This window comes from Drosophila rhopaloa, unplaced genomic scaffold, assembly GCF_018152115.1.
Source record: "Drosophila rhopaloa isolate 14029-0021.01 unplaced genomic scaffold, ASM1815211v1 contig_167, whole genome shotgun sequence".
NCBI classification, from domain to species: Eukaryota; Metazoa; Arthropoda; class Insecta; order Diptera; family Drosophilidae; genus Drosophila; species Drosophila rhopaloa.
This window is the reverse complement of record NW_025335047.1, coordinates 7,591,401-7,607,211: the sequence shown is the minus strand read 5'-3', so window position 1 is coordinate 7,607,211 and position 15,811 is coordinate 7,591,401. Positions and strand designations below refer to the sequence as shown.

Here is a 15,811-nt window from a genome sequence, read left to right as displayed (position 1 = left end):
CAAACATGCTTGGAATTTAAAATTGTCTTTAGAAATTCATTCGCTGCAGTCTGATTGTAAAACGAGTGTAGTAACCAAAACCCAATTCGGGGATCTGCTGTGTTATTAAGTAAAAAATGCTGCTTAAGCGTTGGGTGTCATAACCACATACACCATAGTGGCCAGCATCACTGCCATTACCAGTGCAAAGTAAAACTTGAGATTATATTTCTGATCCAGCGATACAGCCAGCGCACGGAACTGCGCCACGGGCGACACCTGATCCTGGTGTCTCAAGAGCGGTTTCCTGGCCAGAGGGGATGAGCGTGTAGTTGGGACATGGCTTCTCCTGATTGGTGATTCTTCTACTTCAGACTCGCTCTCCGTGTCCATGGGTTCGCCTGCGTTGTCTGGCTGGTCGTAGAATTCATTCAGTTGCGGATAAAGGGTGTTCACTGCGGTGGTCGGCTGGAGCAAGCGACCACGGGCCAAGTTGTGTCCACTGGTTGTAACAGTCTGACGCTGGCGAGGAAGTACAGGAGCTGGCGCTGGCCCACCAAATGGCCTGGCGGAACCGCTGAACGTGTTCCTTGGCGAAACTGGCGAGAGTGATGGGTTGAACCCCGATGCCTCCTGGTAACTGGTGGAGTTAAGGTTGGTTTGGGTTAGCAGAGGTCGTGAGAAACCCAAATCTGTGCGTCTGTATGTCGAGGGCTCGGTGCGAGAGTCATATGTGGGAAGTGAGTGAAGAGGAGCGGCTGGCACATGTGGCCTTTCGTAGGTGTGGCTGCGTGGTATGTCCTCATGCTCGTAATGCGGCTGCTCTACTTCGCGGGTATAGGATGTGGTTAGTACTCCAGATTTGGTCAGCGAGACAGAACGTCGAAGCTCGTCCCTGGGTGGAGTTTGCTTGCTTTGGTACCTTATCCCCGGTGAATCCACCATGTAGTAGTCATCATCCTCCGACTGGGAACCCACATCAGAGACCGTGGTGGTAGTCTGCACGGATCTCCCGGAGATCGATGTGTTGTCCAGACCGTAGGCGATGGTGCGACGACCCTGCTCTGTGATCTGGCTGCCGCCGCTGCCAACGCGACCTGCACTCCGGCCGAGTGTACGACGCACTGGCTCCGATGTGGGCGTCGACATTTGGCTGCCGTGAACGGTTTCACGTCTGGGCGTCGATTTCTTAGATTTGCTCTTGTTCAGCGGTGTACCAGAGATTGAAGCTTTCAGGCGGCGAATGATGACGCTTCGAGTGCTGTCCGTCACGGGAACGCCGGGCAGGCCTTGCTCCAGGCACTTGGCCAGCAGTTCCTTGTTCGGTAAGGTGTCCAGGTAAGCAAGGTCCGACATTACTTGCAGCTATGGTGAAACGCAAAACAAAAATAGCTATTTCGTCACTGATTGTTGTTTTTGTTAATAGAGAAGGGACGGCAGCGATAACAAAGGTAGGCATATATCGATAGTCAACCAGTGATGGAAAAGCCCGAATTGCCTTTAAACATCTTCAAAATTTTTGATTTCCAGAGATTTTCCAGAATGACATTTAAAAGGAGGGGTTTTTTAAACAATAAAGTAATGATCAGAATGCGAAAATATGTGTTATTGTAGTACCGCTATTAATTTACCAACCAGTGTTGAAAGATGCCCATATTAGTGCGACCGCGCCGGTGTTGCCAGACTTTTGCTGTGCCAATTGTGTTCGAACGACATGGTATATTTTCACAGTCGACCAACGGGCACACAGTTAGTTTTATGAAAATCGAACGCGCAACAGGTGTTCAATCGCAAACAACACGCTCGAATAAAACGAATCGCCGCGCGGAAAGCGCTCGCCAAGCCAAAGAAAACTCAAGTCGCAGCGCGGAAAACAGGGGAGACACAAAATAACAAAATAAACAGTGGACTTTAAGACGAGACCGAAAATCGTTAACACCTGTTCGCCAGCATTCCTGCACTACGTTGTGCGCCTGCGTGTGTGTTTCATTTAGTTTCCATTTTGTTTACCTCTCTCGCGGGTGTTTTAAAGTTTTTCGTTTTAAATTCGAATTAACAAACAAGTGGCTGAAAACAATCGACAATTTGCTAGTTGCAGTCGCAGCATATTTTCCTCTCATCCAAGCCAAGAAAAAAGCCAGGGAAAAACAACAACAGCAGCAGCAGCAGCATAAACATAAACCAAAAAACCGGTTAAAGCGGACAGAGCGAGAAAGGCGCCCCAAAAGAGCAAGCGGAACACACATAAAACGTAAAAAATACCACGAAAAGGAGAAAAATAATAAACGAAATAAAAAGATTCACGGATTTTGGTTTTGTTTTGAAACGCAAACAGAAAATAAGTGTGTATGTTCTTTGTTTACCCGTGTTAACACCGAGTTTAACCTGTTAATGCCTTATCGGCCTATCAAATCGAAAGTGAACGAGTAATTTCGATATTGCTATTGCCGAAACTCTTCGCGTGGCCCCTTTCTTATCGCTAGACCACTTCAACTACCTGTTGCCGCAACGATCATTACCAGGTGAGCAATAAAATAAACCCTATTTACCCACACAGGCCCAATTCTATAACCCAAACCTTCCCAATACGAATGTTTTGTAAATTGTATTTGCATTGCATCAATGTTCCCATAACTTGACTTGAGAATTATTTATTTAGGATTTCTCAACCCAAATTGCATTAACAAACAGAATTGAATAGTTTTTGTTGTAATGAACGTTTAAAATATCTTAGTTACTTAAAGAAAATGTCAATTTTAACATGCAACATATCATATTATACTGCAAACAAAAATAATCTCAATATAAAATTAGAGATTCCTAAAAAAGAAAACATAAATAGTAGAACTTAATTTTCTGTAAAATTTCGAGACCTTGAAGGGCCAATCAATACCAGAACCCAATCAAAAATAAGTATATATTCTTGTTACTTATCATTGGCTAATGCTAAGAAACAAAAATGCAATCTAAATAGCTAATTGTTGTTTGTGACACATGATAAACGTGTTGGTCAAATTTAGCCGTATCATTCAATAGACCTATAAAGTCGGTCATCGTCATCGTCTATGTTTGGAACATTTTGATACGCAAAGCTCGTGAGAGGCCATATCGATAAGCCATGTGATTGTTAACAACAGATTAGCCCAATACCTTGACATTAGCCAACCCGAATCGGGGAATTCGCCTACCTTTAGTTCATTGACACAACCTTTGGCTGTTGTTTTGAACTCGCTCAACTTTCACTGAAAACGCGGCTGGCCAAAATCGGCATAAATCAACACGAAAATAACAAACACACACACGCGACAGGAAAAATGTTGTAAATGCCAAATTTGAAATGCAAGCGCAACTTAATAAAATCAAATTTGTTGCCTGCTTTTGTTTTCTTGTTTTATTTTATTTATGTAATCCATGGTTAATTTCCAAGCATCATTAAGCCGCGGAGAAAAAGTCTCTTGGATACAAATTGAAGCACACGAGCAGATGATTATGAGATAATCAGTAAATTGCACAAGACCAAATGAAGTCATGAGAGTTGAGTGGATTGTAGCCGTCGAGTGGGATGGCTGCGAATTGAGCCAAGTCGGGAGTTGAGCGGGCTCCAATTTGACACTAAATTGAATGAGATAACAGATTTGAAAATGATTTATCTATTAAATTAAATTGGATGGCGTGTGCAAAAATTGAAATACTGAAATTGTTTTTATCCATTAAATTTCTGGGGAACATTACCTGCAGAAATTTCCCAATACCAATTGCAATCCCAATCCTATATGACTCATAGCCAAATGCATTTATTCATTCGTATCTTGCATCTACTTATCGCTTAGACATGGAAAAAACAAAATTCCTCAAACATGAAGAAAACAAAATGCCAAATATTCCCACCAAAAAAATATATGCAGAAAATAAGAAACCAAAACAAGAGACAACAAGTTTTTATAAAAAACAAAACTATGCGCATAAAAAAGTTATATAAAAAACACGTTCAGACTTCAAACCGCTCGGTGTGAGCGGGATGGTGATATCAAGTGGGTTAGCGGCTTGCATGTGTGCGTTTTTGTATCTGTGTGAGCCACGCTTCAATTGCAAATGCGCCCAGTAAGCGAACAAAGTATGAAAAAACGTTAAAAAAGCATTGACGCAGATACGCGCACTGTGTTTGCCGTTGTTGTAATTGTAAATTCTACAGGTTTCTTGGCTGATGTTTGTTTGTGTGTGTTTTAGCCGTTGTTGCCTTAATGGCAGAAAAGCAAAAGCAACAACAACAAGATAGCTCTGCAATTTTACGCCAAAGCTAAAAAGGCGAGCGATCGAGCAGAAATCGAAGCGATCAACACACACAGTAAGAAAATTTGACACATTTTTATTTTTATATAATATGTAAGAAATAGCGATATGTATTAAAACAAAATTAAAATATTTATTTACCCGAAAAAATTATAATATTCGACATTGTTGTTTTTAAGACTGTGCTTTCAGAGCCAGTTTTTCTGCGATCTATCTTATTATGCTAGTCTGTTACTGAATTTTAAATTCATTTGTATCTATTAACACACATTAACACACACATATATAAAAACATCAACAACCCGGCACTTTCCCATACATACAAAATATTCTACATCTTCTCGAACAAAAGTTTTTGATTTTATATCAAACTGATTTTGTTTCTGTGCAAAATTAAAGGAAAAGGATAAAAGAAGGGGGTGGTGGTGGAAAACTGGGAGACGCAGTGGGGTGACGAGGAGCGGCTACTCCATTCGTAGGCAAACCGGGCCAGTTGCCGATCACTGTGGGCCGAAAACCCCAGCAACGTCATTATAATTCCCCTGCTGATATAAGGTATTTCAAGCAAAACACATGCCGAAGTGCTCACCTTGAAAGATTATAGATTTGTGTTCATACAAATCACCAAACATAAGAAAACGATGTAAATTTACAAGCCATTAAGCTCACAGTAATATAAATTAAAAACGTAGTTTTTATTTAATTGTTGTATATGTATGTAGTTAAATTTACGTCGTTTACCGAGTATTATTGGTATAACAAATTTGAATGCCTATGGCACAAGAAAAGAAAAGACAAATGTCTTGTTGTGAGAAAAGCAAAAGTGAATTATTTTTATTTTTTCTGAAAAATTTTTGACTTTAGGTTAACAGAATTTATTACCTTTTTTGGTATTTAAATGAAAAATTAAGCAATTAACAGAGTCAAAACATCAAATCGTTTTATGACGTTTTAAATTTATAAACTCCAAAACACCACTGTGCATTGGTTGTGCCCGTGTTTATGCCCCAATAAAAGCAACAACAAGCTCCAAACAGCAGCGGCGAACGTTGCAATAAGCCGAGTGGACCCCTCAAGTCGCCCCAAAGTAGCCCCAAGTCGTCTTAACTTGGCCAACAGCTTGGCCAACTTGGCGTTCGCTCCAGCTTGTTTCGTATCGGTTCGGATCGGTTTTTGTTTTGCTTGTGTTTTGCACTCGTATTCGTAATTGTTTCATGAAACTGGCCAACTCCAGTGAGGGTGGTGGACCCGAGGGGTATTGTCAATGGGAGGGGAGGGTGTACGAAAAAAAAAAACAGGTGCGCAGTGCGCAAACGCGCGCGCATTTTTTGGTTTTGCTTACTGGTTTTTTTCGGTGCCTTCGTTTTGGGGCCAACTGTTTTTCGATTTTAATTATGGTTTATGTGTCGCTTACGAACGGCGATCGCACAAAAAGCTAAACCGTCGATCGTTGATCGGCATATATTTATCCAATAAGCGATATACGAGTGTATATACAATACACCCCATGCCCATACCCATACCCATACCCATAACACAAGGTTGCCAGCCAATGTCCGTTGCCACGAGTGACACGAGTGGAGGGGACATGTCGAGCCATTGAGGTTACCGCTTGCTAATTGTGAATTGCCTTCTGGGCGGATCGCCATGGAATTGGCTTTGGGCGAGAGAGCCATTGGCCAAAGTTATTGGAGTGGAAAGCCCCGTTCCGAAGGTGAAGCCTCTGGCTGGCTTTCCCCTCTTCAAAAATCAAGCTAGAAATTCCTGCCTGGCTAGGTGCTTTTTATCAGATAAGAGGGTTCGCCTTCGTCCATAAATCGGGCTGGAAATTCCAACTAAGATAAGTTATTTTATTGGTAATTCCTAAGTTCCCGACCAGATGGGAGTTTTTCTTCAGAAATTATGTTAAGACAAACTTTCTAGTTAGGCTATTTATTTATATTAAGACTTCCTGGATATTTGTAAGTCCTATCTTTGGTTTTTAAAACGAATTGGATATTCATAATACTATGAGAAGTAGATTGATTGAAAACAAGCCTCTATTATCAGTTAAGACATTTTATGTTCCATATCAGGATATAAATTTTTGCTTCGCATGGTATTTAATGCTGTAATTCGAAATTTTGATAAGAACAGTAATCAATTTTAAGCGGAAGCAATTGTTTGCTTTTACCAAAACATTCAGATATATTGCACTTCCTTTCAGTACATTATCTTTTATCAGCTGTGGGTCTTTCGTTATGGATTACTCATCCTAATTGCATGCAATTTTCATGTAATTGATTAAAGTAGCTGGTGAATCATGAACAAAACCCTGTAATAAAATAATTTTAATACCCTTCCTGCTTATCTGATGCGTGGCACTTTAAAACGTACGAGCAGTCTGAAAGGTAAACAATACAATATCTCGGCACTATCTGGTGACCCATTTTGAGTCATCAGATAGGGACGACAATTGTATCCAGCTGATTCGCGGGCTAAAGTCAAGGCATCGCGGTGCATAAGTCACACGGCGTCTTAATAAATATTAGATTGCCGCAATCGCGCAGATACACATGTACCTGAGTCTGCGACGAGGCAAAAAACCTAGCAACGTTGATTGTATCTCGAGTTACGAGCGCACGCGTGTTTCTTGCGCCTTTGTTTTGTTTACAGTCGATTGCAAATGCAATTTGTATCTGGCGGATACATTCCACATGCGCTGTGCTTTGCATAAAAAGGCCCGCTCAAATGGCCAAGTAGTTGCTTTTTGCAGCTTAACTGTAACTGGCAGCGATGACATTTTGTATCTGCTAGATACGCAGATAGCTCGCGGATAACTCAAGCGTAAATGCAATGCACGCACACACCAAACAAACCCTCTGGCCTTATTAATATTTATCAATTTGTTATTTAACTGGCTTCGATCTCTTTGTCCGCTGGCTGAGGCAACTTTTTAGCTCTCAATTTGCATAAAGCCCGATAAAAGATACGTTTTTTTATATGCCAACTCGTTTGGGATTGCTGATTGCTTGTTTTTTTGTCGGGATTTTTTTGTTGTTCAATTGCCAATTTGACCTTATTAAGTATGATTTGTAAAATACCTTGCGTGCGACTTAATTAATTGATTTGTTTTAAGCTTAAATTCCGCCGGCTGACATCGCCGCTTTAACCCATAAATATTTAATTGTGTTTTCTAGGCCCCCCCTTATTGATTGGATTTTTTAGAACCGTGCCAAAGCGTTTAAGGCAATTAAGTTGTGACAAATCTAACTGACATTTATAGAACCCTTGTCTGGGGGCTAGAATTAACTAGAGAACACACGAGACAGCTGAGTTTCTATCCGCAACAGCGGCTGGCAGCTGTGCTTAAAACCGCGTTGCCTTAGGGCAAGATAAATGGCAAATGTGTTGAAAATATGTTGCATTTTGGAGCGTACGGTAATGCCGATAGTTTGGCCACGATAGGGGGCTCGATTTGGGGTATTCAATCCAATAACCAAATAGCACGCGCTGGCTTATGTCAAATTATTTACTAAAGGTCGGGCTAAAACCAATCCCATTTTTTAAGTGAGTATTGGATGACTGAATAAATATCCCTTGGCAACCAATCAAAAACAACTTCTCGTCTGGCGAAGTATTATCTAGGCGGATGTGCGTGCCTAGGATTAAATGATAAGCCAAAAACTCCGATAAGTTGGCCGAAAAAAGTTGCAGCCTCGTTTAGTTAACATTATCGCTAAAGTGTCTAGATTTAACAAATACCAGGATTGTTCTTCCTAGAACGTCTTTCTCTGAAATGTTAAATAAGATTTATTACTAAGTTTTAAAAATATGTACACAGTTCATGTCACTTATAAACTAAACAAACAGACAAGTAAAAATGCTACTCCAAATCGTTTCTTTTGATGTTGTTTTATAAGACAAATTATTCAAAAGCACGTGCTGATAAGATGCAATGAATAAGATGCCAAACAAACTCTTTCATATAAGAGTTAGATAACACTTTTTAATAATTTTGTTGTTCAATTCCCTCCTTCCGTTTCTGTGCTTTTGTGACCAGATTTTTTATCTATTTTGGAGTCCAAGTTTCCACTGCAGAGAGGAAGCGGTTGCTTGCTTTATTACGCACAATTATTCTCTGCATACCCACCATTATGGGGAAAATGATGGAAAAGAAAAGCCATTCCCAGCAATTTGTCATTGTTTGATTTTCTCTGCACTCGCTATAATTTTATTTTTTTTGGTATTTCGGTTTTGGGGTTGCTGCCAGCGCATTTTAGTAAGTCTTCAAGTTCGGAACTGGAGCTGGCTCCCAAACAATTTGAGCATTTGATTGCTTTATTTCACTTTACAACGCAAATTGGTGGCTTTGTGTAGTAAGGCTTGTGATACTTCCTGCCTGCCACGGCTAATTATGAACAATCAGAGATCGCAGAAGACAAGACGGGGACTATGGGATGTTGCTGCTGTGTTGCTGCTGCTGCTGCAGCCAGTGTGTTGCACTTAGTTGCATGATTACATTTAATGGGCAACGCCAAAACATAATCATTTCGATTAAATAATCAGCTACTGAAGCAAACCAGAGTCAGCGGCCACTCTTCGCACATTTGCGCCGAACAACAGTCACAGCAGTGAGATGAACACACAGGAAAAATAGGATATACTTGGATCTTATACTATAAATATTATGAAATTATTAATTTTACTCTATCGTTCTATCAATATCAAATGCATAACTATAAAAATACAAATGTTTAAATCGCTGTGGCTGTAAAATAAATCATAGCCCTTGCAATCTCTCTAAGTATTTATGAATTCTATCAGTACGAAATGAGAGAAATACTCCATAACCTTTATCTTTCCAGCAATTAGTTAAAATTTTGTAATAAATTGAAACTTTTTTAATAATTCCAACTTCCTGAAATGAGTGAACCGTAATTTTGCTCTGTGCAGTGCAAGGAGCTTGCCTTGTTTGTAATTATGAAAGTTTTTCTCTTTCCATGTTTTCCTCTCCCGAACCGTTGAACGTTATGAACTCATTTGTGGAAAAGTCAGGTCTAAGCTCTGACTCTGACTCAGACTCGGACCCATTTCATTCATAGCCACAAGCTATGGTCGCAGCTACAGCTATCGGAAGTGTTGCTGGTGCTGCACAAGTTGTTGCCGCGGTGAAATGTTGTTGACCACAAAAGTGGCTTGAACCTGAAAACGCCTTGCAATGTGATACAAAAATGTTATTGCCTGGCTGTGCAGCAGCAACATCTGCAGCACAGCAGCAACATAAACAACGGCAAGAGCAATCTGAGACTAGTTTTACACCAATTTCCGCCGCTGCAAAGGTTAAAGACATTGCTTTATAAAGGGAATTTTTTCTATAACTTTAATCGAGCTTTAATGTGGCAATTGCCGTTTGATGTTGCTCTAATTGAAAAAGGAAAAAGCCAACTGAAGTATGGGTAAGATCAAGTGGAAAATTATGGATGGCGATTGCGTTGAGTGAGGTGTTTGAGATTTCTGTGAAATGCCAGAAATATTTGTAGCCCAAATATAAATCTCAGCCCGTTTAAGCCGTTTTTTTTCTAAACTGGCAGCGAATAAACATACAAAGCGAACAACATTTTAGTTGTTTGTGCGAGGTTTTGTTTGGTTTAGATTTTACTATTATTTTTTTTATTATTTGTTCGGAGGAATGTTTTTTTTTATCGGTCTTTGCGGGTGTTCTGTTTATATTTTACTGCCTGCTTTTTTGTGGGTTAGCAAGTCGAAACCTTGAATACGTCTGTCAATCTTTTTTTCTGCACATATTTAAAATTAATTTATGCCCCGCAATTTGTTAGGTTTCGGCTAATGGTAGAGAATTTTCATTGCCAGCTTAAATAAATCAGTTGGCCCATAAATTCCATGCCATCTTTTGGCAACAATAATTTGTAATACTTTTGGGTAAACAATAAAGGAAAAACATTTTCGATTGCGTTAGTTCCAGTTTTTAGCCCATTAGCGGTTAGTTGGGCAACTACCAAAATTATGAGAAAGTTAACATTTTAACAAGCCGTTCGGTTTAACTCTTGAATATGCATTTATCAATTGGCTCAAGGTCCCGGTTGATTTTCGGTGATTTTTTCTCCGTAAACGTTTTTGAATCTCGCCAAACATAATTTGATTTGCCAGCTAACCTGTTTTTTCCTCCGTTTACCTTTTATTCATCTCCCTGGGTGCGACGTTTTGATTGATTTAAGACGTTCGGAAAACGAAGAAGCCGCAAAATGTTTTTTAGCCATGATTGCGCTGATTACGTGACTCTGTCAATTGATTTGTGCGCAAAAAGAAAAACAAAACTCAGGCTCAAAACTCTTGGCCCATATGAATGAATCGCGGCCCAAAGTTTTGGTTAGTTCGTGCGGCGGCTAAATAACAAAAAACTCATCGTGTCTAATTTTTCATGAAGGTTTTTCAATTGTTGTTGTCCGCTGCCGTTTGAGCCGGCCAAAGGCCTCAATTTATTGTTATGTGCATTGAATTTAAAATTTTCTTTTTTTTTCTAGTAGCCATTTTGATTTGCTTTTGTTTAACCATTTATTTTATTAGCTGAAAATACAATAAAATAATGGAAGCCATGTGGAGATGCCTTGTTACCATTTTGGTTTAATTACATTAAAACTAAACAATAAATATTTTTCAAAACTTTATGGTCTTCTAACACTTTTTTCTTCAAAAAAAAAACCTGTCCAGACCGTCTAAGCTGAAACCTTTCTATTATTGGCTAATCTAATACCATCCAGAAACGACGTATTTTGTTTTTAAATAGCGAACCGGAACTTTTACGCAAATTAAGCGAAAATGAGCAAAAAAAATACGTATACCATATACAAATATATTCAATGATTAGTCAATATAAAAAAGTAATAATAAATAATGTCCGAATATATTAGAATGTATTACAACACGTCGAAAGACAGAGATGGCGAATCTCTTTTGGAATTGCGCAATAACTAAAACAATTCAAGTGGCGGACTTGACGGGCATTAGCTGAAATTGCTTAAACAATTACTGGAAATGTATTTAAAGACTTGAAAGTGTAATTACCGAACAAACTATGAAATTGCCCCTATCTAAAGCCTGATAAAGTAACTGCCCCGTGTGCTGAATTAGCTAAGAACGGAGTTGTTTACAGAAGGGGGTAAGAAATGTGGGCAAATAAAATAATAATAAACAGTGCAAAAGGTATATTAAATTAAATAAATAAAGATATGGCCAATCCGGTTACTGCATTGTTGAGTTGTTTTTTGTGTTACCAGAACGGAGTTATTTATTCTTAAAAATGTTTACTTGGCCCAAATAAGCTCTGTAATTTTAATTAGTATCACGTTTTTAATTTAGCAATATTTATACAATTATTTATATAAACTCAATTTTATATTAATGACTATCTAGGTTACGGTTTACTTATTTAACAATACCTTTCTAATATATTTCATGCGGAACTTTAATATTACTTGTGCACTTCTACTACACTCTAATAATTCTTAGATATTTTGTCCTTTTATCCTCACCTTTCCTTATCATTTTATTATCTCCATCCCCTTTGACTACGCTCCTGAAGCTCGTGAGCTATATCTGATCACGCACTAAACATATGATTGCTGATAAAAATATTCACCGTCGTGGAAGAGGAAAAGTTATCGCTCTGAACGTGTCGTGTCCTAGCATTTAATTGGATTTCTGTTATATCCATTGTCAGTTGTCCAAGGCAATTAGAGCTTTAGCGATAGTTATCGTTTATTTTTAGCAACATTTTCGCATAAAGCCGACAATTTGACGGTTCGTGCGAAGTTCAATCACGCCTTAAATGATGTGTCTTCTCTATTTTTGGCCTCTCAAGTGGACCATAAAACCGAAATCTTGAGAGTTATAAAAGAATTTAAGCGTCCGGTCCAAGGGGCAGGCATTCGTTGGAGCGTAAACTGCGGAGAGCTGACTGAAACAATTGATTTCAATTTTAATTAACACCCGCACAGTAGCCACGCCCCCCGGCTTGCCCCCAGCCGAATACGATTTTAATTGGCACTTGCTCTTTGGTGGTCGAGGTTCGCTGAATCTTAACCCCTTAAGACGACGAAGTCAGCCAACGGCACAAATTAATGAATGAAATTACAATGGGGGATGGTCCCGAATAGGGGGGCATTGTTTGGACCAGGGGGTTGGCATGGTAATTATATTGATGTGGGTGGGGGTAAGGCATCGCTAACCCCTCGTTTTCCCATCAAAACATATTGTTTATGAAATTAAACAATTTTTTTTCTTGAAAATCTTTTCGATTTGTTCCTAAAAAACCGATTGCTTTTCTAACATTTTATTTCCCCTTAAAAAGTATTTTCCATTTGTGACTTCCTTTCCGTTTATTGGTATATATTTTATGTTTCCAAGAACATTAATGACTTGTTTTTGTTTATTTATTTTCCAACATTTTATTTCCTATCTTTCTGAAGAATTTCATCCATTCCATCAATTTCGGTTTTGTCGTTGTTTCTACTTACAAAGTTTATAAGATATTCATTCATTCATAGAACGCCTCCACAGTTTCTCCCCATCTTGTTATTCGACTGCCACAACCGCCAACCCACTCTATATTATTCATTCGTTTATTTTTCATTACATCTGTAGATTCCGTCGTTTTTTTGTCTTTGTATCTTGTTGTGTATTTCGGTTTTTTTTTTGCGTCTCTCGTCATCGCCGTCACTTAAACTTGACCTTTATTTCCATTTATTGCTTATTACTGCATATTGCCTTAGTATTCCCATTGTGTGGTTAGTTGTTGGCTTGTTGATCCAGTTGTTTCTGGTTGTTGTCGCCAAAGTTCTCTCAATGGGCGCCACCCACTTGCATTTTGCATGCATTTTTCTTTAATGGTTGCAGTGGGTTTTTAGATCAGTGGCGTTCGTTTTAGGGATTTAATACCCGTTAACTGTGTCTAGTCTTACAATATTACAACACTACCATTAAGAGTAGGTTATGAAAAACTCCCAAAATATTTATGTTTAAAATAATTATTATATTTGTTAAATATAAATAAGTACAGTCTGTTTATTTTTCAAAACAATTGTATCCCATCCAGCTTTCTTTGTTCTTTATTTTGCCTATATTTATTTTCTTTATCAAAACATATTTCTTTTTTGTTATTATTTATAATTTTGGCGTATCAAAACAAAATCATATTGCTTAGTTCGCTTGCACTTGAATTCCTTAATCCAAACATGCCACTACACCTCTGTGTGTTTGACTGATAAAACCCACATGAATCTGTATATGGAATACAGTTGGCTACCATCTATATCTATCTATATTTGTATCTACATATCTGCCTCTGCAATGTGTTCTGTTTTGTTCTGGCAATTTCCTCGTAATTGTTGCTCAAACACAGGCCAACCGAAATGCAGATAAAAGTCTGCTATTATTAAATATTAGCATCTTTCTTCTGTGCGGGATGTCTGTTTCTGTGTTGTTTTTCAGTTATTACTCATTAATATGCAGTGGCATATGAAATTGGGCATAAATCACAGACTACGGGCTTATTCTCTCACTCTGATATATGATCACTAGATGATATATGAGTTGGCTATTAGTTTTAGTTCTTTAATGATTCATCTGGGAGTGTTTGTGTGTTGGGAAATTGATTGTCTCGATGCTAATAAAAAATGGAATCGATGAAGTCCGACTCTTTGTTGGAAAAGAAGATGAACGAACAACAGAAGAAGTGTTTTAGAACATAAACAATGGAAACATTCCATAAAAATTCCTCAATCCAGCTTAAACTTAACGATTCTTTTTCCACTCGTCTGTTTATTTCCTAACTAAGCGTTAAAACATTATAAATACCAGTTGTTTCTGGTGCCTAGACGGCGGAGGAGTTCTATAATCTTGACAAGAGAGAACGCTATAGTCGGGTGCCCCGACTATCAGATACCCGTTACTCAGGTAAAGGGAGTGCGAGGGAGATGGAGATAGAAACTTTGATCACGCATAACTTTTTAACAAATGGTCCGATTTGAAAAATTTCTTCTACATTTCGATAGGTATTGATAAACACTATAAAACTGCATTTTTACTTTTCCGAAATATTTAAATTTTTAAAATCGTATATAAGCGATTGTGGGCGTTAAAGGGGGCGTGGCACCATTTTGAAACAAACTTGCGCTGCGTAGGAACTCCTAGAATCTGCATGCAAAATGCCAATCTTCTAGCTTATATAGTTTCCGAGATCTCAGCGTTCATACGGACAGACAGACAGACGGACAGACAGACGGACAGACAGACGGACAGACGGACATGGCTATATCGACTCGGCTAGTGACCCTGATCAAGAATATATATACTTTATAGGGTCGGAAACGCTTCCTTCTAGCTGTTACATACTTCTGCACGAATACAATATACCCTTTTACTCTACGAGTAACGGGTATAAAAACCAGTTTTGGGTTACCAAAATTAACACGATGGTCGGAGGGATTTGGATTTGGAAACAAAAAACTTGCATTCTTTGATCGGATGAAAAACGAAAACTGAAAAGCCGAGAGATGCATGTGTATAAGACTGGTTTTCCCTCGCGGTCTTTCGCACCTTTGATGTTGGTTTTTTTAATGCTCTGGAAAAAGGGGGTTGTCCATCCAATAATGTCTATGAGAATTTGATTTTTATAATCGAATTCATGGAATTTTTTCCCAACTTTAGGCGCGGCCTGGCCCGGCGAATGATCAATCAAGTGCAGCATCAGCGGAGGCAGATGAATACCTAATGAGTACGGGTACGACTGACAAACACACCCATCCCTGAATACATATACCCACAGTCGTAGACCCAAACTGGTTTAATTGATTCAAATGAAGACGACGACGACGGCTGCCACGATGATGTTGAATGACGTTTGTCCGGCTTAGGCTTTGCCTTCGCCTTTGCCTTTTGTTGCCTTTTATACCGATTTCAGTAATATGTAAATCGAACTCCCCCCGGTAGCAGTCCCCTCACAAAACGTCAAAATAGAAAACTTGCAAATCACATGCAACAATTGATGTCGATTGTTTGCCGCTGGCGTGTCATGCAACGTTTTGTGCTCACCCTTTTGTGGCTGCACTCGTGTTGTGTGTTTGTGTTTATAATTGTCTCAGATGCAACCGCCCCACCCCCTCAAATCCCCCCTTTATGTTTGCTGATCACTTGTCAGTCAGGGGCGTTCGCTGCCCCCTCACATTGAACTCAACAATCACCTCTAGTTGCACTCGCACAAAGGGTATACAGGTGTTCCAGCTAAAGGTAGATGAGTCTGTAACATGAATGTGATCTTAGGTATAATCAAATATTACTATTTTGAATTTTAGAATGCCAAAGTTGCAGAGAAGTTAAAAACCGGTAAAATAATTATAATTATAAATATCTGATAAACTGAGAAAATATTAAAAAAATATATATATTTTTAAATTTACCTATTTACAAACGGCAAATATAATTAAATTTATAGTTTAAATTGTAAGCAATTTGAAAAAAACCTTGAAAACCTTTTGATCTGCGA

General features: G+C 38.8%; 2 protein-coding genes across 2 annotated transcripts in view; one reads left to right on the top strand and one right to left on the bottom strand.

The window, feature by feature from the left end:
• Nucleotides 1-37: 37 nt before the first annotated feature.
• LOC108042086 (LEM domain-containing protein Bocksbeutel) lies at nt 38-1,447 on the bottom strand. The gene has a single exon (XM_017120210.2). The coding sequence runs from the start codon at nt 1,333-1,335 to the stop codon at nt 124-126; it is 1,212 nt and encodes a 403-aa protein (XP_016975699.2). The 5' UTR covers nt 1,336-1,447; the 3' UTR covers nt 38-123.
• A 277-nt stretch (nt 1,448-1,724) lies between these two features.
• LOC108042059 overlaps nt 1,725-15,811 on the top strand; it is a 36,243-nt gene continuing 22,156 nt past the window's right edge. The window contains 1 exon segment of the mRNA XM_017120178.2: nt 1,725-2,501. The gene's annotated coding sequence lies outside the window, so the exon portion shown is untranslated.

Bases quoted from the DNA above. Each gene is read 5' to 3' on its own strand.
- LOC108042086 (XM_017120210.2), bottom strand. From the start codon at position 1,335: ATGTCGGACCTTGCTTACCTGGACACCTTACCGAACAAGGAACTGCTG.